The 25,947-nt window shown below is 40.5% G+C and overlaps 1 protein-coding gene across 3 annotated transcripts in view; it reads right to left on the reverse strand.

Annotated features, from left to right (window-relative positions):
* The window catches only part of LOC148035980 (fanconi anemia group D2 protein), a 66,454-nt gene that overhangs the window by 8,796 nt on the left and 31,711 nt on the right, over positions 1-25,947 (reverse strand). Inside the window, exons 15-27 of one of the 3 annotated variants that reach the window (XM_087677975.1) lie at positions 11,843-11,938; positions 11,639-11,742; positions 10,447-10,948; positions 10,285-10,326; positions 9,956-10,175; positions 9,669-9,814; positions 9,403-9,598; positions 9,188-9,289; positions 9,063-9,115; positions 8,890-8,985; positions 7,966-8,055; positions 7,807-7,839; positions 7,560-7,694 (exon numbers count right to left, since the gene is read on the reverse strand). In XM_087677975.1, the coding sequence (XP_087534101.1) occupies positions 7,560-7,694; positions 7,807-7,839; positions 7,966-8,055; positions 8,890-8,985; positions 9,063-9,115; positions 9,188-9,289; positions 9,403-9,598; positions 9,669-9,814; positions 9,956-10,175; positions 10,285-10,326; positions 10,447-10,948; positions 11,639-11,742; positions 11,843-11,938 (1,815 nt within the window). Of the gene's footprint in view, positions 1-7,559; positions 7,695-7,806; positions 7,840-7,965; positions 8,056-8,889; positions 8,986-9,062; positions 9,290-9,402; positions 9,599-9,668; positions 9,815-9,955; positions 10,176-10,284; positions 10,327-10,446; positions 10,949-11,638; positions 11,743-11,842; positions 11,939-25,947 lie in introns of all 3 variants that reach the window. The other 2 variants (XM_087677973.1, XM_087677974.1) reach the window with 2 other exon arrangements.

Raw genomic sequence — 25,947 nt, forward strand, 5'->3', positions numbered from 1 at the left:
GGGTTCTTTGCCACAGCTAAAGCACTCTAGTTGTCCATACACAGCTCCATAGGTCCAAGCCGGGAAAAGCCAATCTCCACCAACATGCGCCAAATTGGTTGTAGAACACAATGCACGATATTCCGCCTCTATAGAAAAAAAGGACCACAATATGTCGCTTCTTACAGCTCCACGAGATAGCTCCCAATCCAATGGAGAAGGCATAACCTGTAGTGGACCATCTCGAATCCACATTGCCTGCCAAGTCAAAATCACTCCAACCAAAGAGAGTAATCCCCTCTCCATACATGATCTCGTAGGATCGAGTCCCTTGTAAATAACAAAGAACGTGCAAGGCCGGCCAAGCATGAATAAGCCAGATGAGGGAGCCAACAAGACATCTGTAATGGGTGGCGTCTGTAAGGGGAGATCCGGCTACCAAAAGCTTAGACTCTGGGTCCGTGGGGCATGAAATAGGCCAACAATCAACCATATCAAACTATGAGACAAGCTTGGTAATGTACTTGTGCTAGGAAATAAAGATGCCCTATGCCATCTTGTAGACCTCCAAGCCAAGGAAAAAGTGTGGGATTCCTAGATCTGTCATGTTAAACTTTTGTCTCAAAATCTCCCAAGTACGATCAACCTCTTGAGTATAGCTCCCTATGATGATTAGATCATCCACATACAAGATAAGAAAAACAAGCCTGTCACCCGTAACCTTGGTATATAGGTTGGGGTCATGAGCTAATCGATGAAAGTCACTCTATAGAAAGAATCAATCAATCCTCTGGTACCAAGCTCTAGGAGCTTGCTTCAGGCCATAGAGGGCCTTCCGCAATCTATAGATATGGTCCTCCTTCCCCTACACAAGAAAACCAAGAGGCTGTGAAACATAAATCTCCTCCTCAAGGACACTATTTAAGAAGGTAAAATTTACGCCCATCTGATAAACAAGCCAATAGTGGTGGATTGCAAGAGCCAAGATAGCCCGAATAGTAGACATCGAAGTCATAGGTGCAAAAGTCTCAAAATAGTCCAAACCTACCCTTTGATCAAAACCCTTGGCAGCAAGCCTAGCTTTGTGCTTCAGAGAGTATCAAGGACGACATCTTCATTTTTTACGGAGCCTTCTATGATAGATGAATAGAAGGGGCGGGTGCGAATGGGGGACGACTCCTTTCAACGATAATCGTATCTCCGCTTAGAAGAGTGTCTAGAAAGAATCCCGTGAACTGGCAAGACATCTTCAATCTTGCAATTATCCAATAAGTTGTGTTTGGATGGAGACAATATGGAAAACATAAGGCAATCAACTACACAAACTGTAGATGTGTCATCTGTTAGAAAAAAGTTATCATTGCCACTAAAACGGGGTTGCTTGCACCAAGTTATTAGCTCCTCCAGATAGATGTCACCTATGCCATGGAGCAATCACTTGCAAACACAAAAAGAAAAGGCCGCCTAGAGGATAGGATTACCTTGCTCTGGATGATGTTCACTGGTCCACGAGGGTTGGTTGGGCACTAGACCACCTGCACGGCCGGGCTGTTAATGTAGCAAACGCAAGCTGAAAATCTGTGTTTTAAAGATCCATGCTGCTCATCTGCGATGAACACCAACTCCCCTAATATAAATCTCCTGACTACATCCTCACTTAGACAATGTTACCAAGTGCAAGTGTGCAACAGAAGAGAAACACCAACACAAAGAGAACAGAGAGAGAGAGACAAAAAGAGAGGAAGCAGAAGATGAAGGAAGTATACTACACTAACTGAAGAAGAAAGTCGATAGAATGGGGATGGACTGATCAATGCCTACACACAACCCAAAGCATCAATGAGGGCACCAAATCAGGCTGATGACGATGGTAGCACCAAGTATGGAGTGTTGAAGTGTCGAAGTGTGTACTTGCAAATGAAAGACTGAAGACTAAAGAGTGTGTCTGCCAAGTGGGGGAGGTAGGCTAAAGAATGCACACAGGAAGCCAACAATTGAAGAAAATACACTTGAACTGCCAAAACTCCTATGTCTCTATCAAACTTTGATAGGATCTCACAACCACGAGATGACAGACTAACATGACTAGCATAAGCATACTAACACCACCTACTAATGCTCTATGCAAATTCTACCTTATGAGGCTCCAACTCTGCCTATAGTATCGTCCTTCGAAGCCTTGTACATTCCATGAAAGCATCCTCATGGAGTGCATTTCAGCCTATTAGACCAACCGGGCTCCGCCGCCCAAACATGTCTCTACTATCTCCTAGCATACACCCTCTCATGTGTCCTCTCTACTAGCTTTGTTGCATGGTGTAGTGGGGGCAAGGTAGTGAGGTATGATCTGTCCACTCCATGGACTTACTAGGGTATCGAATGTACACAAAAAATCCTCGAATAAAATTTGTTGTTTCGTACGGTCATTAAAAAATACATAGAAAATTAAGGGTTAGGCTAGTAAATATTACTTGTTTTAACATGAGAGTGGCTATCCATGAGATAGAGTATCACAATGCATTATCCATCCAACACTAATACAATTTACAAACCACAAATGTCTTTGCTTTCATTTTCAACAACAAGTCATGAACATGACGAGAGGTTGAGACAAAATGTAAATCCAAGACTTTAGTCACAAGTAATTTCCAAGATCCAATCTTATTTATAAGATTGAATACATATACAATGGATCATAGTTCACGGATCATGGTATAGCAAGTCACAAGTACCAAGTAGCAAGTACAAAAAATAGTAGATAGTAGTTATAAAAAGAAACTTAAAGCTAAGACTTAGGATGAGTTGTGTGTAATGCAAAGGCTTCATGAAGAGGTTTAGGCATGTAATAGAAGCAAAGAATATAGAGATATAGATAGAGGCAAGGGAGAGGAGGTAAAGGAAGAAAAAATAGAAATACAACTACACATGAGGGATGAGACACGAGAGAAAGAGAAGGATATAGAGGTAGAGAGAAGTGGATGGAGAAGAGAGAAGAGTAGAGAAGCTTATAAGAAAGAGGTAGAAAAAGAGGAGGTGGTAAGTGAGGTATAGGTAGAGGTCAATGAGGAAAAAGAGAAAAGGGATACAACAAAAAACAACTTTTCTTTGAACACCAACTCATCAATAAAAAGGGACAAAAACTGGACAAATCATGCATGTCTGATAGGACTGGATGGATCGTACTATATGGATCCATTCACGGACGAAATGCAACCAAGAGTGGGGAAAGTCCTCGGAGTATGCATCCAAGTCCTCTATCTCCTGCTCACTCTCATGTGTCTCCTTACCCTCCCCACCCTATTAGATATCAAGTACCTGAAACGAGATCAGCTCTAGGATCTCTACCTACTGATGAGGTAGAAGTCTGGGAGGCAGTGGTGCGTCTATAGCTTGCTGCATCTCCTAAGTTGCTGCTGGTATCATTGCCTCTGTGGGTTGTCACCTCTATCTACAATGCTCTTGTAATCTGTGGTGTTGTCGTAATCAAGTGCTGTGGAATCTCTAGCTCCTAGATAACCAAGGAAGTGGTTGTCAAAGTAGTAGGAGACTAAGTTCCCCCCAACATCGAATGGGCTGGTGGTCTAAGATTCCTAACCACTCTTCACAATCCCTCTGCCTATCTTAGATTTGGACCTCTCTCCTCTTGCCCCTATCCCTCGTATGCGTGCTCTCACTATCACTAGCACTGTTTCCTCATCTGTCGAACATTGCGCCATCTCTAATGCTCTACGTCACTCCTCCGTGTCTTGGATCTATTACCTCCCTCATTTCCGAATGAGGTCTAGCATTGTAAAGTCTTGGGCACTCTATTGCAAGATATCTGATCATCTTGCATGCGAAGCACTACCCAAGAGTCATGTGTGTGTAATGGGCTAGGTGAGGGCTAGGTGAGAAAGGCCCCATGGATGGAGGGAATCTTGATGGTTTGAGAAAAGGAATGTAGAAACTCCATAGGAACTATAACTTGAACTAATAGGTATCTATGTGGACCTTCCAAGACTGCATCAACAAAGGTCCTCTCTCTGTATAACATGGCCAAATGCATTGCCAATCTCAAAGATGTATGGCCTGAAATACTCATCGAGGCCAAAAAAAGAGATGGTGATGATAGTGTCATCTCCGAGCGATGAGTAGTCCCAATCCTTCATCCATCTGTGAAAGTATGCCATTGAAGATCTAACATCAAGCAGGTTGGTAGCAAGCACTCCTCCATCTATTCGGGCGAGCGGAACTAGAGCCTCACACACCCCTTCCCCAAGGGTACCACTTGAGTGACCCTAACAAGAATGCTAGTAAGAGCCGACTGGATGGAGTCCTTGAGAATGCGAATGAGTAGTTGATCTCCAACCAATCTGCAAGCTAGAGAAGATGCCTCAAGGGCCATCACTCTGTCCTTAAGTGCTACCTCTATGTCTTGAGAGAAGCGAATTAGCGAGATGGAATAAGCAGAGTGTGTGCGGGGGGATGCACTAGAGCCCCCTTGTGGTGGGGGACCAGCTGCAATCTTGTGTGATGTGCTAGCTCCATGTGATTGTGGTGTTGTGGCTCTAAATAGACGATTGGTGTTGAGCTTTGCTCTAACAATTTTGGCGCCTGTAGGGGGGGATGTGCTAAAGTAGGGAGGCTACAAGGATGGATGAAGAAGCGAAGGATGCCATGTGTGAAGGAGGGAAGATGGTGGCTAGTGGAGGGTTGCTGGCTTGGGCAAGTGGAGGGCGGACTGTCGTTGTGGTAGGTTGGACGCGGCTGTGGTGGCCAAGTGGCAAGAGATAGGAGACATGACAAGCTATGATGGAAGCGTGATAGGTTAGGCGATCAAAAGGGCAATGGAAACGTGGAGGCATTAGATTCATCAGCCGCAATAGTCAAGCATCAATCACGGCCACCCACTTTTGGCTTCCTTTCTACTTAGCCACACTAAACTTGATCTTTCTTGGATTCCCTTTTAGTGCACAAATCTTCACAAGTACAAGCCGAATGCATTGCTTCTTGTAATCTAGCACGAGGATACAAGTCCATATGCTTCTCAATCAATGGATCTAATCTTGCAATGACCTTATCAAAGTACTCACTTTCAGATCCTTGAATGGCATCATGCGAAGGTCCATCTTCCTAAAGTCTTTCACTGCAAACCTTTACAATGTTAAAACCACATGTGAGGTTGTACCATTTTTGCTGACCCTTTGTTTAAGCTTCAAAGGCAAGACTTCATGAAAACATTGCTTCTTAAAGTTCTGCCATGTTTTTGTATCCCAATACCTTGCCCATAGTCTTCATTCTCATTTTCAACCTCTTCTTTGTACTTGCCATCAAAATTTTTGAGCCCATAGTCTTCATTCTCATTTTCAACCTCTTCTTTGTACTTGCCACCACAATTTTTGAATTTCACATATTTGTTGCCAGCATTGAGCCCTTTCATTGTTCTCTCCTAGTTCTTCTATCCATCACAGTGATGAGTAGCTCAAAATTAAAAGACTCCAACAAAGAATTAGAATCTTTTTTTTCAACTCCTCTTTTTTTATTTTTCTTTTTCTTTTTATTGATACCATCTTCTTCAAAAATCCAAAGTTTCTTCTTTGTGGAAGGTTTAATTTGAAGACTTTGATTCTTCTTCGGAGTATGTCTAGAGTGCTTCTCTCGAGACTATTTTTCTTCTTTGATTGCTTTGCCCTTTGAATTCACTTTCTAATACCTACCCACACTAAGCCGAGTATTATCCCTTAGAGTGGTGGAGGAAGTGATTAGCATCAGTAGAAGGCTTGGGGAGTGGTTGAGTGAAGAAAGAGAGACACATCCAACAATGTGGGGGGCAGAGGCACATGACTACTGGGAAGACAAGGTCATGGAGATACCTAGGATTGTCAAAGGGTATGAATCAAAGACAAGATGGAGGTAAAGGATCTAGGATGAGAATGTAGATGCATGGATGTCATTTTGTAGCACCCTACCCTATGAAAGAAATGACCAAGTGTACATGCCATATCCAAGAAGGGTAGGGGTGGACTTTAACCTCAACATCCGTGGTCGCTACCTATGACTTTGAGAAAGCTCTTGCCTTGTATAAAAGCAAACAAGAAACACAATATGCCTCCGATAGTAGAAACCCAATAACTATACCCACTTCTCAACTGGCCTTGCAATGTGACCTTTGGCTACACCACAAAGTTAGCAAAGAGAATAGAAGTAAGAAAGGTTGGAGCGAAAATAAAAGTGAGCGTCAGAAAAGGATTAAGTGTTGCCTCGTGAGGGCTTGGTAGGTTCTTGGGTACCGAGACAGGACCTGAGGCCGATGCCCTATTCTCCTTGGGTCACTACACTCAGCTCCCTCCTTTTTACATGCCTGAGTATGGAAAAATAAAAACCTAAAAGAAGAAATGTGCTCAAAGAAAATATTTTTTGATCAGGCTATAGGAGTCCTCACCTAGTAGGAGCTCCTGGTTGTGTTGTCCTTAGTTAGGTAGGTAGTTCAGACCACCACTTGGGGTGACCTCTTTGATAGTCTTTTTAGTTTGGCCGTGTTGGAGCAGTCAGTTAGTGACTAGCTTTGGACCTTCTATCAAAATGAGCACGATCAGATGGAAGCCAACTATTACTCAATATTAGCAAACATGCTATTTTTGCACCTTTCTTCACTGAATTTTGGAGGAGATTGGTTGATAGCTTCAAAACCAAGAAGATCTCACTCTTCATTGGCTAGTAGCACATGGGAACTTGGCTTGGCTACAACAATGATTGCTATAGCATGTAGAAGATGTGGAGAACCTGAGGAGACTTAGAGGCACTGGCTATGGGATCGGAGGTATGAAGGACAATCCTTTGGATGGTCTTTCATGGTACTTCTGAGACTACGATAGCAACTTTGGGAGCAATAGCTTGGATCATGGACAAATGCCCAACACGTGGATACAAGAGTCTTCAAGGAAGTCAAAAATTGATCATTGTTGGCCAATACTTGGTTATGATCGCCACGCCAAACTTCCCAGAAGCTAAGTGGACTAAGGTGCACCACAACAAATGAGCTAATTGCTAGCATATTGCTTGGTTCATTTGAACTGGTAGGTGAAATCATGCCATTGATCTATAGGACATCTCTCTCTAGGATCTAGATAGAGATTATCTGCTCGCTTCATGGGAGACGGGAGTGAATACAAGGCGACTTTAGCATAAAGGGAGAAGAAGAGATTACACAAGAAACATCATGATTCAATAGTAGTAGCGAGAAAACCAAAATCAGTATCACACTAACAGTGCTGGCCAAATATTGGCATACAAAGGCATCAACAAGTCACACCATCACTGCTCTACATTGTACACAAATGAGCAAGGCTTGCTGGACAAATTATTACGCATGTACATGGTCATCATCCTGGTGGCAAGCAATGTAAGCATCCATATATATCTCATGCACTAGTGAGGAGACAAAGGAGGACTAGCAAAAGAAGGCATACATATACACAGCCACAAGTACACAAAAAAAAATAGAGAACCAATACAAAGCAATAAAACACTGATATATCTTCCTTTGCAAGTTTTTGGATAAATGATGCAGACCTCCAAAGCTGTTTTATAAACCAACCCACCTTATTATGGTGAATCTTGGTAAGGTTTGTTAAAGCAACCATGATGGTAGCACATTCCCGAACTTTGATCAGCACAACACTGACATCATCCTCATCCACAGTCCTTGATTTATGCAGGGCCAACACGTTTTTCATCTGAATAAGAAAATACAAACTTAATAAAACCAAGACCAGACTTTCTCCTCTCTTTCACAAGAACTTTTCAACTTGCGACACGTCTAAGGGTTAGGTAGGAAATGTAACTTACTACTTTAAGAAAAATGTTTGATAGCTGCTCGTGCTGTGGAGTCCACACGAGAGCATGCAGCAAAAGCAAAAGCACAAATGTTACTAGCATACAATGGCTATTATATGGTCTGTAGGAGTCAATGCTGTCAAACTTTTAAAACACTGGACACGCACAAACCTGCACACGGTACCAGACAAGGAAAGTGGCCAGTGAAAGAGTTGGATATCCACCCACACAACCACCACTTCTTGGTTTTTGAACAGGGACCTGCAAAAGATTTAACTGAGATCAGAAGTTATGCTTTTTCCTGACTCTTTTTACAGGAAGCAAAAAGTAAAGGTCTTGTAAGTAACCAGTGAAGGGATGTTTTGGGACTTCAACTGTATGGTGCAATTGGAGATGGGTGAATGTAACATATGCCTAGAGAACTAAGACCTTGTCCATCTTGTAATCAGTCAAAGGTGGAGTATGAGCTTCATGCATTCCCTGAGTGCTCAAGTTTCCACCACATGCAAAATTCATGTGAAACCCAAGCATCTGCAATGCCAAACCCATTATGAAGGACCAATTCACATTTTATGTTGCTTTTCCATATGGACCTGAGGCATTATTGAATTCAAAATCTGAAATAAGCTATTTGATAATACCATGATTCTTAAGTCTTGATGGTTTATAGCTCAACTACCACTATGGTTCCTTCATAATGTATGAGATACTCTCCCCATAAATCAGCTTTCCCTTCTGGATTCCTGTGATATATCTTCTACTGTCTATTCCACCTATATCTTTCTACATCTGTACTCAGTTTTCATGCTCTGCACTCATAGAAGATACTTTCTCTCAATGAAACAAAAATCTTGGGGCTGTTAAATGTTTTAGGACAAGCTAGATACTTTCTAGGATACTGCAGCAAGTTCCACTCTATAGAGTACAAAATTTACAAAGGCAATAAGGATCTCAAGTTCATACTCAGTCAAGTGGTAAATTTGGGATGAGACAGTTTTTGGCCTTTTGACTTGTCTAGCCCTTCATTTTCTAGAGAAAAAAGTAGAAAGTACTGCTCACATGAGGACTCTGTACAAAATCCAGACCAAAGCTAACCTGAGGCATAATGTTACTTGATAGTTCTTTGAGCAGGTCCATTGGTGCATCGTTATACTGAATAAACATATGTAAAAGTTGCTGAAGAGCATCTCCCTGTGCAGGAGCCCGGTTATCAGCAAAATGTTATTCCTGTGCAGGAACCAAGTTCAACCAAGGCATATGTAACTTACCTTGTTTTTCAAACCTTTTCCTTCATCGTCCCACTCATGTCGAAGAACTCGACCTGCAGACACACTCAATCTACTTTTCAAGTAAGACAAAAAGCCTGTTGTGCATATTAGGCTAGATCGCGCACTTGTAGCAGTTTTTGACAAGTCAATACAAGCCTCTGCACATGTCAGAAGCCTTTTCTGCACCAAAACAAGCTCTGTAGCCACTGAGAAAGATATTGATGTTGCTGCAATAAACAATGAATAATCATGGGCTGGTTATTTTGGTATCAATGTACATTAAAGTCTATCCACAGCTAAATCTTGGAACAATTATTTATGTAGAAGACTTATCCCATACCTGCATCAAAAAGTTCGTCAAGATAAGTATATGTGCTGCAGAAGGCATATTCCAGTGAGTCTGGTGAAGGAGGTGGCTTCAGATCTAACAAGAATTTTTCTGTGGAGTCCTTGGTACTAAGGGCTGACAGAAGGTTCATTAAAGTAGATACGCACTTCTCAGTGATAAGCTCACTGTTTGCAAATATCTGGCAAATCTGCATCATTTGTTAAGACAATGGCACATCCAAAGCACTTTTACTTCATGCATCACTATGAACAGGTTACCTTTGACAAACAGCGGACAATCAAAAGAAAAGTTGACCCTGCTACAACATCTCTGGAAGGCATTAATAAGGGAGAATCAGGACATCCAGCAGCAAGGGATTCAACCTCCCAATGGCAATCACATGAGCTATCCATTGCAGTAGAACCTGTTAGAGATGAAAATATCCACAAGATGATTAAATCATAACTACTTCGAATGAGACTTGCGACAAAATCACCACAAAAACACAGGACTACAATGTTTGATAAGCTCACAGGTAAAACTGCAGAAATGCTTAGACACATACATAGACAGAGTATCTTTGCTGCAGTATCCAAATGTTTTCTGAGGCTCACAAAAATCTGTTCTAGGCTCTTAAGAAAAGCTGCTGCTGTCATGGTGCCAAGACCAGATGGAGCCTTCGGGCTATCAGCTGTTGTAGTCCAAGGAAACTGTTTACGAGGGTGTGAATCAAAACACTCCAGCTTGTTGAAAATATCACGAAGCAAATAGACATGGAGGAGAAGCTGCAAGTTGAGAAAACATTATACATTAAGGAATATCCTATTCCGATCCAATCAATTGCAATGAGTAGCACAACTTCCTTGTCAAACATTAACTTGAATTGCCAAATACCTCAGCACAAGGGTCTGGACAGCAGGTCACTTCGGGCTTATCCTGTATAAAAATCACTGGGTGCTGAGAGCAATTTAACTTACATTAACAGGGTTGACAAACTTTGTCAACCCTTGAAAAGAGAAACTTCATGCCAAGCTTAGACATACAGTAATTGCAAACCTGGGAGATAGTTAGTATGGACAGGCTATGTATGTTTAAGGGTCGAAACTTCCATCTCTGTTCCCCTAATGGTCCAATCTTCTCATTTATCTCTTTGAAAACTGCCACCTCAATGGTTGAATCTGTGTCATCTGTGCTCTTACATTCCTTGTCATGAACACCACTAGTATCTGGATGCATGTCCCCATTCCCTATTTGAGAATTATTATAAAGTTGTGTGCCTTCTCCAGATTTTCTCCCAAAACACTCGGGCAGTTTTGTTTGCTTTTGCTTGCTTCCAGAAACCTGGGAATCATTGTTGTCAGTTTGACTGTTGGCTGCATTTTGAGTCTCTTCTCTGGATAAAGCCTTCCTCTTTCTGCCTCGTTTGATAGTTCCTGATGCTTTTTTTGAAGACAGCAATTGCCTGTGAGCTGGCTTTTCCTCCTCAGAGTCACAATGCAACAGTGGAAGGGATAAGGGAGTGCACTTCATACACTCATTTAAAAGACGTTCTAGAAATCTGTAGCACAAAAGAGGGTTTATCAGCTTACAATGATTGTCATTCAAGTCACAGACATTCTGATGTTTCTTGCTGAAAAACTCTTGGTGTAGTTTTAATATGGCAAATGCATTTATAGCGAATCCTTGTTTCAAACTGATTCAAGGCTTAAAAAACACGCAGCATTAAGGAACACAGAAAACTGAATAAAGGTGCTGCCTATCCTAGGACCTGCAGACAGTAAAGGTGGTCATGTCTGCACTCATACAGTTGAAATCCATTGTACACCTTTGTCCTAACCACCCAGTCTTACTAAAATACCATCAGACATATGCATGCAATTTTAGTTCCTACTTGGCCCCAGATAGTCTATGCTTCATTTTTACCAGCATCTTCTAGGTGACCTGTTGAACGGATCATAACTGCCAGATTTCCACACAATTAAGCTGTAGATATTTACTGTAGTTTCTGTTTATCAAAATATCCACATTCTCGGCCCGGCACAGAAAAAAAAGCTGTCCCCATCTTTTTAAGTTATTAAGACTTACTGGTTCCATACTTTTCTCAGCACAGCAACCAGGGAACATACAGTGACAAGCACATACTCATATTTTAACACCTAACCCTTCTGAGCTCTATCTTGAGACGGCTAAGATCCAGACAACGATCAGAAGAATTTTGCTGTAGATGGAAAAGGATAACAGCCAGTACATTAAGTTGCGCATGCGTTTGAGGAGCTTAACCGATATTTCTTCTCGTGTCGCTTGTGTAAGATTGTCATGCAGCCCCTCTATCTGTGTAGAGTAAGCATTTAGCTGCATAGAGCACAAGTATTGGGATTATTTTCCTTGTCTCATTTAAGTTTTGCAAATAACATTCATTCCAATGTTCTTAGCATTCCAGGCTAGAACTTACCAGTTCTCTAATCCAGTTGATGCCATAAAAAAGTGAAAGGCAGGCAGTTTCTTTCAGACTTCTAGTTAAGCCTTTCCACTGATCACCTGCAAGAATCTGACCCACTCCATATTATTTTCTCTAGTCGAATCCCAGATTTAGATAAGGTACAACAGCAGCATCCATAGTTACATTTCTTTTCATGTTAACTTCTGAGTAAACTATGCAAGACAAAAAATTTCTTCTTGTTAGATTCTATAGTCACGTTGCATCTTAGATGTTAGCTTATGATTGAATCATGCAAGACAAGAAAATATCTTGATATTAGGCATACACAGTTTGCATCACATATTAAATATTAAGATTCGGTGCATCACACATTAAATCTTAAGATTTGGTGATCAATGCAAGATACAATAAGTACAAGCATGGCACCATGTGGACAAGAGGACTAAGATAATAGGGACCAGGCAAAGTTAGCTTCCTATGCAGAAGGAACTCATTATAGATCATTCCAATAGACAACTGGGTAGCTCTGGCTATGTGGAGTGTGCATTATCCTGCTGTGTCTAGAGGGTCTCCAAACCTAGAGAATCAAACAATATTAGATAAGAAGCCACATGCAAATTGAGTGACATCATCAAGGCTGGATGAAGTCCTCTTTACAGGAAATATCCATGGCGCTACCTTGTGGCCTGTGACTAGTAGTATACTGCACAGTGAAAAGCTGGATTATATCCATGTAAGGGATCGGCCTTTTAATTGTAATGCTTCAATATTTATGGAGCTTTGTCTAAATCATCATGTACAAGTTGAAATGTTTTAAGCTGAAGGAGTCGATCTCAAATGTTATTCTGTTCTCAAGCAACTATGCAATGTCCATTTGAGACCAAACTAAATAACCCTTTGACCCAAGCACAATAACCCTTTGACCCAAGCACAAGCCCTCATATGAGCTTACCCAAACCTCTGTGAGCACCCTATGAATTTATCCTTCATGAATTGCGTAATTCAAGGTTTTCCTACAAAGGTACAAATGCTATTTTGTGAGAACTAGCCCCAAAATGCACCTTACACAATCTAAAAGATATGCATTAAACATAATTTTAGGCAGGAGCAAATTGAAAGAAACATGAAGAATTCACCAAAATTGCACAAAAAAACTCCATAGAACCTTTCTCACAGCCCTACTCTTGAGACGTACTCACAGGTGGCAAACCCAATAACCATTGATATGACCACCATTATAACCAACTCATGGCCTATAGGAACACCTTATATTTGGGTTCAAAATTGCAAATGTTTCACCATTCATTTTGGAGCAAAATGCGCCAAATTCATATAGGGGAAAACAAAACAATCAAATGGATCGATCATATATGACTCAAGGAGATCATATATGACTCACCTATTGTCATTCTGCTACTGCCGTTCAAAATGACAACACATTATCAAAATGTGGTATGGGAAATTTGATCAACTTGCATTTTTAATCAGCTTCTTATTTTAAGAAAATTGAAGACTTAATTTTGATCCCTAATATTGAGGAGATTGCCAACTAAGCTTTTCCTAGTCCCAAAGTGCTCTATGCAATCAAGCTTAGTCAAGAAGTAGGTAACATCAATGAAACCAAGTAGATCCAATCCATTTCTATGCCTTCGAAACTCCAATGCCAACACGAGCTTGCCTACTAAAAACCAAGTGCCAACTACTAAAACTCACACTAGTGGCATCATGCTAGAACTCTAAACCTATCACCACCAAGCTAGGCACCTTGCAATCTGTCTATTCACAGCCTAAAACATACTTGACCCTTTCAGGGATTAAAAATGAGGTTCTCAGACTTAAGAACTTACCACGATTTTGCAACAATAATGTTGCTTTTCTACAATCTCAGTTTTTTGCAATCTATTCTTCTATATAACAACAAACATCAAAGGTGTAATGTGTATTTTCTTATGGGTCTCACTAAATTTAGACATCTAGTTCCACCAATCATATGCATTTAATATCAATGCTTCCCAATGCCATGAAAACTCGTCAATCTTTTCCCTTAATTTAGGGTCACAATTCATACTCCAATTATACTTCCAAAACTGTCAATGTTAATGGAAACATATGGAATAAACTATGTTGAGAAGACTGGTCAACTCTCTTCTTGGCTTTTAAGTACTCATGAGTACATGTAGCTATGCACTCAAGATAGACTTTGTACAATTTATGTGTGAAAGTACTTTTCTTTCACTCTAATGTTTGTTCTTAAATGGGCCTAACCTTGTGAGGCAATTCTAGGTTGGCAAAGAAACCATCGTGTGTACTGTTGGATTTAGGGTTGTAGGAATGCATACACACACAACTTGGAGAAGCTTGAGAGAGCACAACACAGTGTATTAAGTAGTATCAATAGAGAAGATTTACAAGACTAAGTATGCCATGAAAGTGAATACGTATATTTACAAGGCTAGGAGAGAAAAACCTCCTAAAGAAAGAAAACACTAGCCCTGGCAATCCTAAGTGTGTTCACACATATAACTACCAGAAATATGGTAGCGAATCCCCCTTGGGATTGATGCAATGAATAAGAGTTGAAACTCATGTATAGAAAAATGCCACGTCCGATGGACCATGATCAGTCCACAAAAGGAAAGTAAGCCCAAAGCTTTGCAAAAAGCTTCAAACTTCTCATAAAGCCTTTGTCAAAAGATTTGCAAGGTTCTCCTGCATTGGCACATAGGCCGAGATGACCTCTCCTACAAAGGGTCTCTCCCTAACATTATGATAGTGCACCTAAATGTGCTTAGTACGAGCATGAAACACTAGGTCACATGCAACTGCCCATGCTCTCTACTTGGTGACAAATGTTTGGCCAACACCACAAATCAACCAAATGGCATCTAAGCCAAACGCACTCAACCATTGTTGTGAACACCACCCTATTCTCAGCTTCACAACTAGAAGTGGCCATTATGAGCTTTTTCTTCCTCAACCACAATAGGCATGAGTTGCGAAGTATGAAGAAAAAAAACACTTGGGGATACACGAGTGTCGCAACAACCGCCCAAACAAAATCCCAAAAAACATGTAAATCTATCAGTAATGATCTCCCTTGGGATAAAACAGTGCTAAGTAGCAAAAGATACACTTTGTTGCTTGCCAATGCTTGGTGTCTATGCTATGCATAAACCCGCTCATTTGTGAGACCACAAACTGAATGTCAAGCCTCATAACGCATACATAAATCAAGCATTAGATAGTCTATTGATAGAGAAAGATATCAAAGCACTTTCCAATATCATAAAGGCTCAACTTCAAACCTATCTCAATAGAAGTAGCAATAGGCTTGCAATCCTCAAGACCGTCATCTTTGCAATAATGTCTCAACATCATTTGTTTGATACAAAGCAGTACCTCTATAATACTACTTGAACTGAATGCCCAAATAATGATGCAATAGGCCTAAATCTAACATATCAAAAGTTGAATTCAATTCAGTTTTAAAATCATCAACATATGTCTCATTAGGATCAATGAGCAACATGTCATCCATATAAACCACAATAATCAAAGGCACATCACCTTCATGTCTAACATATAAGATGCTCTCAATTAAACAACTCGAAAAACCATGTGCAATCAACCACGAAAGTATCTTCTCATACCAAGCCCAAGGTGCTTCCTTCAAACTATACATTGCCTCTTCCAATCCACATACTTTGTTTTCTTACCCCTTCTGCACAAAACCACGAGGCTAAAAAATAAACACTTTCTTGTCTAAGTTACCACTAAAAAAATGTAATCTTAATGACCAATTGATGTGCATTCTAGCTATTATGAGTTGCTAATGCAATTTTGATGTCCAATTGACATACATTCCCACCATCATGAGTTGCTAATGCACAAATGCTACAAATTATTGCCAAATGGCAAGTGGAAGCAAATGTCCCATCAAAGTCAATGCCCTTCTTCTTAGCAAAACCCTTTGTCACTAGTCAAGCCTTACAATAGTCAATAACTACCATCCAGCTTACGCTTCAACTTGTAAACCCACTTAGTATTAATGGCGTTTTTGCCAAAAGGCAAGCCACATAAGAACCAAGTAACATTTTTGACAGCAGCACCATATTCAAATTGCAATCCAATGTTTTGAATTTTGTGCCTCATCAAAAGAAACAAGCTCACCCTCATCACTAGACTAGAAATAGCCAACAATTAGATATCTAAGAGACTCAGTAAGAGCTAAAACGAGTACGACTAGTCAATGGTGCATCCAATTTACTATCACACAATGTTTGCACCTGCCATTCTAGCATAGATTAGGACTACTCAATCTCTACCCTCTCATCAAAAAGTGCATCATTCACATCCGCATCAAAAATGGACTAATCTATGAAATCATGAAGAACTTGCATAGGCTGAAAAGCTGCCTCATGTGGTGCTACATGCAACATCACATCATCAAAAAGACACAACAAAGTGTCATAGATGACGTGTGAGCATACATATGTCTCTTTGGTACATTAAGGTAAAGACTGAACAACATCTTTCACAAAGATAAATCGTGGCTGACCAAAATTCACTTGGTTTATGGATGGTATAACTTATAACATTTGCTTTCAATAATGTAATCAACAAAAATGCAGTTCACAATCTTATCACCCAATTTCCTGCATTGTTGCACCCATACTAAAGCATAAGCTAAGCAACCAAAAACACACAAGAGAGCAACAAATGGCTTCCTGCCATGCTGAGTCTCATACAAAGAATAGATTGCATCGTCTTAGTGGAGCACATGTTAAGTACGTAACTTGTATACAAAAAAGCCTCAAGCCAGAAACTGTGTATCAAAGTTTTAACACGTAATCCTCTATCGCATCATCTCCATAAGAGATCTATTCTCTCTCTCAACTACACCATTTTATTGTAGTGTATATGGCATTATACATTGGTGTTTAATCTCACGTTCAGTCAAATATTCTTTAAATTCCTTAGGCATATACGATCCCCCCCTCATACGACCCCCCCTCGATCAAAACAAAGAGTGGCCACTTTAAATCTTGACAAATTATTGGCCATGCTTACAAATCGCTTGAAGCACAAAAAAACTAAAACATAGCTTTCAAACCATATATCCATGCATGCCTACAGTAATCCTCAACGAAAGTCACAAAGTGCGAGTAATTGGCAATTGCCAAAGGAGGATATTTACATTGAACTCCAAACATCAATGTGTACAAGTTGCAATTTGCAAACAATTCTCATTGAACCATCTCTTGGAAAGAAAGCACGTTGCATTTTACCCAATATGCAATCTCTACAAATGTATATTGTAGATGCCTCAAGAGTGGAAACGAAAATACCATATTAAATTTTTGTAGATACGATAATCTAGGAAAATTCAAATGATCCAAATATGCATGCCAAAGTTTTGCATCCAAAACAGCCCTACAAATCTGTGATTACACATGACATGTCTTTCACTCATTTATCCACTCATCTATTAATAGACAGACTGCCCACCATTCAGCCTAGTCCCTTGTCTTGCAAGGACCAGTGGAAATAACTCAAAAACCTATAGAATTCGAAAAACTTGTGGAAATCTCCAAAATCTGCTCAAGAATGCTCTACACAATGAGATGCATAGAGTAATGCTACATGATGAGAATGTGCATGTAGTAAGTGCTACTTGGATAGTCTCTTATGGGAAAATTATTCACTTGCCCAAGTGCCCTTTTGCAAAGATACGTAAAATCATGCAATGCAAAGGAGAGATACAATAAGGAAGGGAAGCAAATATCAAAGACAAATGTCAAAACCTATAGAATACAAAGAAAGTGTAGAGACCCCTCTCAACCATGGATGTCAATGTCGAAGAAGGAAGAGAAACCTGATGTCGGTCTTCGTGTGGTGCCAAGAACCATGAAGATGTGAACGAAGCACCCTAGCTAGAGGAGCTAGGGAGAAGCTACCACTATGATAGCATCACAAGATATCACAAGATCCGTCTCAAGAGGGGAGGCGTCCATGCTAGTAGAAGAGCAAGTCTCCAAGAAAAATGACACCACAAAGAAATAGTGAACTTCCCATGTCTCCAGCCCAAGAGGGAACAATGTAAACCTGCATGTTAGTCCTAGACTAAATTACAAAAACCCTGTAATAGAGATTAGAGCTTTATAGTGAGATGGTTCAAAGCAAAACAATATCAAACTAAAATGAAGAAAAGAGATGTGTGAATGCAATGAAAGACAAATGAAGGAAATCCTAAAGCCTAACTAGCCTAAGGACAAAGTAGTCTATGGACCGGACTCATTGGCCTAAGGACCTAAGAGTGCTAAGTAAAAGCTAGACTAGCCTAGAGGACCCTAAGGGTGCTAACCTAAGTGTGTGGCAACCATCAAGCACAACCATCAGTGGGTCTCTACCAACAAAACTCATGTTGAGGCGAGGAGACAATCCTAGGTGGAAAAATGGTCCTAGGTGGGGTTGCATGAGGAGACTCCAAAATGGATGTATAAAGTGCATGTGGTGAAAAATCTAATGGAACAGGGTTGGTAGACCACTCACCCAAGCCTATAAGAGACCTCTAAGGCGAGGGTGGATAAGGCTGTCCATGTGGCACATATCTAGTGGCATGTATACCAAAAGGAGCAGATAGGGCAGCAATGAGACCTAGACCCACTAGGCTGTCCAAGGGGACTAGAGGCAATCGCGGCCTATTGTGATTTCTTAACTGGGAGACCCTAGGCCTTAGTACAACACTCCTCATCTAAATAGCCTAATCTCTTGCAATATGTGCAAAACCTATTCTTTTTAGGGAGTTGTAGTCAAATGGGTTTAGTTTCTTTGGTTTCGTCTAAGAAAGGGGTGTCATGCTTGTTTTGAGTTACCTTTCTGACTTGAGAGTTCTTGCCACCTCTGATGTTCCCCTTCGTACTAGTGGTTACAAAAGTCCCCCTTCGAATAGGAAAGTGGGCAGAACTTCTCATCGACTTGGTCATACCGCCTTGCATAGCACAAGAACAAATATTCAAACTCATAGGAGATCGGCAATTGAGGCAAAGAAATGATGTGCTATAGAAAGTGAAAGGCAACTTGCTCGAGAAGAATCTAACATGAACATCATCTAACTTTTGTGAGTTAGTAGCAGTAAACTCAACAGTGTATCCCTCTATATTCAGCTCACTTGACTTTCAGATCATCCCCTTTCTGAATAGAAAACTCTTGCAACTCGTAATCAAGATCGATGTTTCAGGTTCAATCGCTCACTACATAGCACTCAAGGAGATGACTCTGACGATTAGATGCTAGGGAAAAGTATTGTAACTGAGAGTGGAACTCAAGAAGTAACCCCTACATTAACTCAACATTGGCTATAGTATTGCGAGCTCTCCATTGACGACTGTGATCAATTGAGGGTCCCAACCAACTACTAGGTCCCAAAGACTACGACTTAAGCACTTGTTGCATTAGATTAGACCAAGTGGTGAATTTTGACCCATTGAAACAAGTCTTATCCGTAAAGATATTCTTGGTCGTAGCAACAAAAGTGGTAGTACTAAGAAAGGAATAGTATGGATAGGGTGGGTGAGGTGGGTAGGTAAGGGAGTGGAATACACCTGGGAATCAGCCCCATAGTGCCCACCATGCACGTGGGATGTGTGCACAAGGTATGGGCTGACTAGGCATGGGCATGGTAGCCACATGAGTAGCCCAAGGAGGAGGGATAGGGACTTTGTAGACAGAGGGATGAAAAGGATGGTGATGTGCTAAGGGAGTGACAGGATACCCATTACAAATGTCCCACAATAGACAAGTGTGCTCACTTGCAGGTCTGTGTAAGGGACGGTATTAATAGGTGGGATTCCTACTAACAATGCACCATGGTGCAGAGTGGCATTCACCAGTGGGTAGCTAGCATGTAGTGCTGAAAAAGAGAAAGCGCTAGGAACAGAAACAAATGTTCCTAATTCTAGTGCACTTTTGTTTTGTTTCTAATCCTAGTGTACTTGATGCAGTAGTGGAATTTGCTCCTAAGCTACTAAAAGCAAATGAAAGAGAATCAACAGAAGAGAGTTGGATGGGAGGAAATTATGAACTTGAAATGCCAACTACATGCTCAAAAGATATAGAGGATACAATTGCACATACAACTATAGATGTATATCTACATCCACAGCCTCCTCTATTGACGTTAACATAATCAAACTTTTTGTGATTGAGATCCTGCACAACAAAAGAATAAATAGGGGAGGGTTTTGATTCATATGACTTAAAAGGGTTATATAAACCTGACACCGAGCTGGCTTTGATGAAGAAAATGGGTAACCGATGGTCCTAAATGCAGCATGTCCTCACCCATTGACCATGTCTTATGTGCAAGGCTCCCATGAGTGTAGTGAGACTATTTAATGCACAAGAATTCATTGAACTCTTTCATCATGCCCTACATCTGGCCAAGAAGAAGAAGTAAAGATGTGTTGTCTTCCTAGTTGAAGTCCATAATGCCTCCTCAAGGCCTCCAATGATGGAGAAGGCTGAAAAAGCACTGTGAGATCCCAAGAAGATGTGAGAGTGAGCAATGGAAGAGAAAACACAAACATGGAGAGAGAAAGAAAGAGAAAGACTGCAATGAAAGGAGAATGGAAGAAAAAAATCCACACCAAACTCCAAAAGCATGCTCAATACAAAGAGGACTAATCAATCCCTACATGCAGCCCAAGGCATCGAGGAGGGCACCAGATCAGGCTGATGATGAAAGGCAGCATCACAAGACAAAGAAGAATCCCTGAATGTCAGAGAGTGCTAAAATATATAGTAGAAAACCTGACTGATGACTACCACCAAATCGCCCTACTACTACAAATAGCAAGAAATGCCCAAATTTGGTCAACATGGTCAAGTTGGACCCAAAAATGCTGGTCGACTGCCTTTCCAATAATAAAATAATGTTGGCAGCCACATAAAATGTGGATCGCTAAATAATAATATTGATCGCCTCTGCCAAGTGTGAACAAGCCCTCCAACCCCACTAGAAAAATAGATGCAAAGGGGCTGGAAACTGATCTTTGGCAATGTGAATATACTCGAAACCCACTAGAAAAGAAATGCATGCTCTAGAAAGAGCTGCCTCCTATGCCAAAACATATGACAAACTAAATGCCAAAGCTCCTATTGTCCCTGTCTAACTCAAACTCAAACTCACAAGCAAGAGACGACTATGCAAGACACACAACGGCTAACACCTCTCTGATCCTAGATGTGGCTAAAGGCCAAAGAAGACAAAATGGATCCAGGGTGGCGAAAGAAGTGCCGAAGCTAATGAAGTTCATCGATATAGTCTATCAATAAAGAAACTCCTCACGATCTTGGGAATCCCTCTCTAAAACAGATGGGGCCAAGAAATCCACAACCGCATTACCAATATCGTCCCCCTTTGAAAGGAACGAGAAGTACGAGGGAATCACTAGAGGAGATAGTGTTAGGAGTGGGTGTAGTGATGAAAGCATAGAAGACTATTGTAATAGATTGCACAACACAAGAGAAAAGAGAAACAGAAGAACGCTACAAAGAAGAACTCAAAAGAATGCTCGAGAAATGGAATCCATATATCAAACATGAGACAATCGTGTACAATAGTCAATAACGAGCTATGTGAGCACTAGCACCAGCTCCCTCTCTCTAATAGGACTTACTCTACAAGACTACAAGCGAATAAGTCACCAAGGAGAGGGGAGCCTGAATAAATTGGTATAAAATAATATCCAAAATGCAACAAGTTGGCTGGTAATATAATAATTATAAAATGCTGATCAGCCATAAAATAATGCAAAAAACCGCAAAAATAAGCACCCAAAAAAAACCTAAAATAATCCCCTATGCCCAACCTACAATTACACACACGTAAACTCATGAGCTGACTAATCTGCTAGCACCCCCTAATACAATACAATGATACAATGATAATGAGTCATCATAGTCCATATAACAAAGGCTGTCAGAATAGAACCATGGATATCCAAACAGTGGATGATCAAGCCACTACCAAGGTGCCTCGGAGAGACTTGATATCAATGTTGGTCGTACCAACTCTTGAAAATAGAAAAGAATTGTAGCAACACTTTAGTCTATCAATAATGCCTCCTAGTAGCATATGTGAGCATCTTGTCAGAAATGCCTCTAGGCATATATGACCATGGATTCCCCACCTTCAACTAGATAGCCAAAGTGTCCCCTTATGTGAGCTTGGACTAAGAGTCAATCTTGCTCTCGATCAAGTAACAGTCCATCATGAACCTGGATGTCAATCCCAGCTCAAAGTTTTCAAAACCTATCAAACTTCAATTGATGCATCAAGGAATATCACTCTCTAAATCTTCTGCAACTATATACTTGTTTACATGAAGCTCAACAATCCCACCTTACCACCTTCTTACACTCTCTCTCTGGTACTAGAGAGTCGTCTAGAAAGCAATGAAAGGAGGGGCAGCAAACCCCTTCCACTTCTCTGAAGAAGATGACCCTTTCCACATCCTTGACCTTTGCCTTGGCCCAAAGAATCCGAGTAAGAGTCGAAGGAGGATAAGGATGACTCATTTGACAAGTCCATATCCTACATCTTCTTCTTCTTCCATAAAGCCGCTAACTCCTTACACTTCCTTGCACAAATGTCGCTTCTCACCAGAGTGATAGCACTTGGCCTTTGACTTTTTCTTCTTGCCACCCTCTTTGAGGCATTTGATGGAAGCATCCCCTATAATCTCGACGATGCCTCGTGCTCGAGCAACAATGAGGACATATGTGTGAAACTGACTGGTGTCGATAATATCTGGGCTCGCAAAGCATTGGCTACTCCATCAAACTCTTGAGGAAGCTTTTAGAGCACAATCCCCACAAGACGAACTTCTAGAAGCGTGGACTACATGTGCTGATTTTCATCCTATACCTTTGTAACAAGAAGCAAGAAAGATTGTACAATTCTTTAGACTCAAACTTCCATTTGCTAGAGTTGTCCATAGAGGGTAAATGCACATATGGTCGAGGAAGACTCTTACAACATCTGAAGCTTCTCCCATACCACTAAAGCTATCTTGCAAGAGGAGACCGCTGGTAGAACCTCTTTAGAGATACATCGAAGAAGAGTAGAATACGCACAAGCATCATCACAATCCCACGTAAGCACAACTTCCTCATGGTTGACAAGGTCCCAATCATCTAGAGGAGTAGGAGGTTGGGGATGCTCAATAGCTCTTGAAACCACGTACCCTAATTGCTTCTGCACAAACCATGCTTTCATAATAGCACTCCAAGTTAAGTAATCCAGGCCATGAAGTTTATCATTAATGGAACGGCAAGCGGTGTCATTTGGAGAAGATAGAATGAGAAGAGAAAGAAAAGAAGAGAGATATAGAGAGAGTACAACCAAACACAGCACAAATTGCACTTGCACAAGTTCACACACAATGTAAAACACAAGATTTGATCAGGAAAATAAGATGACTGCTACATAAAGACAGACCAAACACAGTCAACAAAGCCTAGAAAATCAGTCGCTCAGCCTGCAAGGATGAACAGAACTGAAAATGCAAATGTTGAACAACAAAACACTGTCAACAACAGCATTAAATGTAGGCAATAGAGCTGGAATCCATGTCAAGCATGGGACAATCGCGTACAACAGTGAGTCATTGGCTATGTGAGCACTGGCACCAGCTCTCTTTCTCCAACAAGACATGCTTTAGAAGGCTACAAGTGAATGTCACTGAGGAGGAGGAAGCCTGAATAAATAGGTATAAAATAATGCCCAAGATGCATTAAGTCAGCCAGCAATAAAATAATCATAAGATGCTAGTCCACCATAAAATTATATCAAAAACCACAAAAATAAGCACTAGAAAAATGCCTAAAATAATCCCTTGTGCCAGCCCACAAATACACATGCACAAACTATCTCATGAGCTAAGTAATATGCTAACAAATGGCAATGGATGGGATGAAACCTATGAAAAGATGTTGCACAAGCGGGAACAAGTGCAACTATGGAAGACTGCCTTAAAGGACCATGTTCAATGAAAGGGAAATGGAGCTTGTATAGCCCTTTCTCCTACCAACCTATTACTAAAATGGCTCCTGAAGAAGAATCCTCAACAAAGATGGCTTACTCGGTGAAAACAACCGAAGTACCAAATCTAGTAAGGCCATGAACAAAAAGGAGTAGGAAACCTGAATATGTAGGACTTCCAAAACAGGGATCGATGGACAATCAAAAAATAGCAAAAAATTGTCAACACCACTAGTAGGCATCGAGAACAAATCTCACCAACAGTGATGATACCCTTTGATGGATGAAGATCCTATAGCAAATCTCCTTGAGGAGTCGTATGACTTGAAGAACCATTGTCAAGAAGCCAAGGCCTCTCTATAAGCTGATGAAGAATGCTTCTCCATCTCATGGAGGTGAAGGAACACGAACTCATGAGTAACAACTCATGAAGAAGTAAAGGAGGGCTCTGATGTTTGAACTTTTAGCTCCGTCCTTCACTCATAGACCAAGGTGAGGGCATTTCTTCCAACACTTCTCATAAAGAGCATGTCTAGAGCATTTCCTAATGCTCAAGAGGTGGATAGACCTTCTACTCGTCATAATAACCTCTAATGAGATTTAGAAGTTGCTTGGTGCAATTTTTATACTCCAACCGCGGTATTGGAAGTTGCCAATATATTTGCTAGCGAGACTCTTGGAATATACACACACTAGCCACATGTCCCAATACTACTAGTTTAGTTCAAAGTCAACTTCTCCCTAAACTTTAATTGCAACTTCAATCATTGGTATTGTAGGAATTTGTGGAATGACTTACTATCATTATTAGGTTGCTTACCATTTGAAGGTACTAAAGATTCACAATGCTTTTTCATGTGAGTTTGCTTATAACCTTTTAGACATGAGGTGTTCGCTTTCATGCATTTACTCAATGTGAGTTTGCTTATCAATTTTAGGCATGAGGTGTTGGATGGTGTTTCCAAAGAGGTTCAACCAAAAAGAGAAAAGGCTTCATAGAATTCTTGTACCAAAAGAGATATAGCATATGAAAAACATGCTTTCATGCCATTACTCAATGAAGTTTAGGAATCACTCACCTACATATGAAAAGTGGATGGAAAAGGTGGTTTAGCATATTTACCTCAGCTTCTACAACTTCATCTTAAACATTTGGATCGGAGCCCATCATTGAAAGTTCATTCAAGTTAAACAAAGGGCAGGTCTAGAGCATTCCTAATGTTCAAGAGGGGGGTTGATGTTCTACTCCCTTGACACAAAAACTTCTTATGAGATTTAGAAGTCACTTTGTGCAAATTTTTATACTCCAAGCAAGGTGTTGGTGGTTGCTAGTATATTTGCTAGCAAGACTCTTAGAATATATATATACTAACCACATGTTCTAATACTATTAGTTTGGTTCAAGGTCAATCACTTCCTAAACTGTAATTGCAACTTCAATCAACTTCAATCATTGGTATTGTAAAAGAATGTGGAATGACTTACTTTAATTACTCCCACAATTGTAGTTGCAACTTCAGTCATTGGTTAGGTGAGAACGTAACTGTGCAATGTGCATAGTGGACAGCTTTGAAGACAAGGAATGTTCAATAGATATGAAAATTTATGGAAAAGATTTCCAACTAAAAGATTATTTCAAGACGTGTAACTTGACGAAAAAAAAGACTATGTGCCGATACGACGATATGGCAAAGATGAGATCCACTATGCTTGCAATCACATTGCATCATTGACACACCAAAATTTAACAAGGAGGTCAAATTTCACTTTCAAAATCATCTTTTTTAAACCAATTGAACACGTTCTGCTTGTTGAAATAGTGTTTTCTCCAAAAAAAATTGAGGATTCTTCTAGGAATCATTGAAGGAACAAACACAATCTGATTAGGAGTGGATCTCTTCTACCACCTCTATCCAATTTCCAGGCACATTAATCTAGTGGACATATTGCTATCTTAAAACACTATTGCATTCAGCATGTGTTGTTCTAGGTTGTTTGATTACGTATTAGTTGTTTGGCATGCGCATATCACTTACTATGTTTGATGCTCTCCTTCGATCCAATGTGTTGC

Source organism: Lygodium microphyllum, chromosome 5 (genome assembly GCF_053477565.2).
Source record: "Lygodium microphyllum isolate KBCC chromosome 5, Lygodium_microphyllum_v1.1.10, whole genome shotgun sequence".
Lineage (NCBI taxonomy): Eukaryota > Viridiplantae > Streptophyta > Polypodiopsida > Schizaeales > Lygodiaceae > Lygodium > Lygodium microphyllum.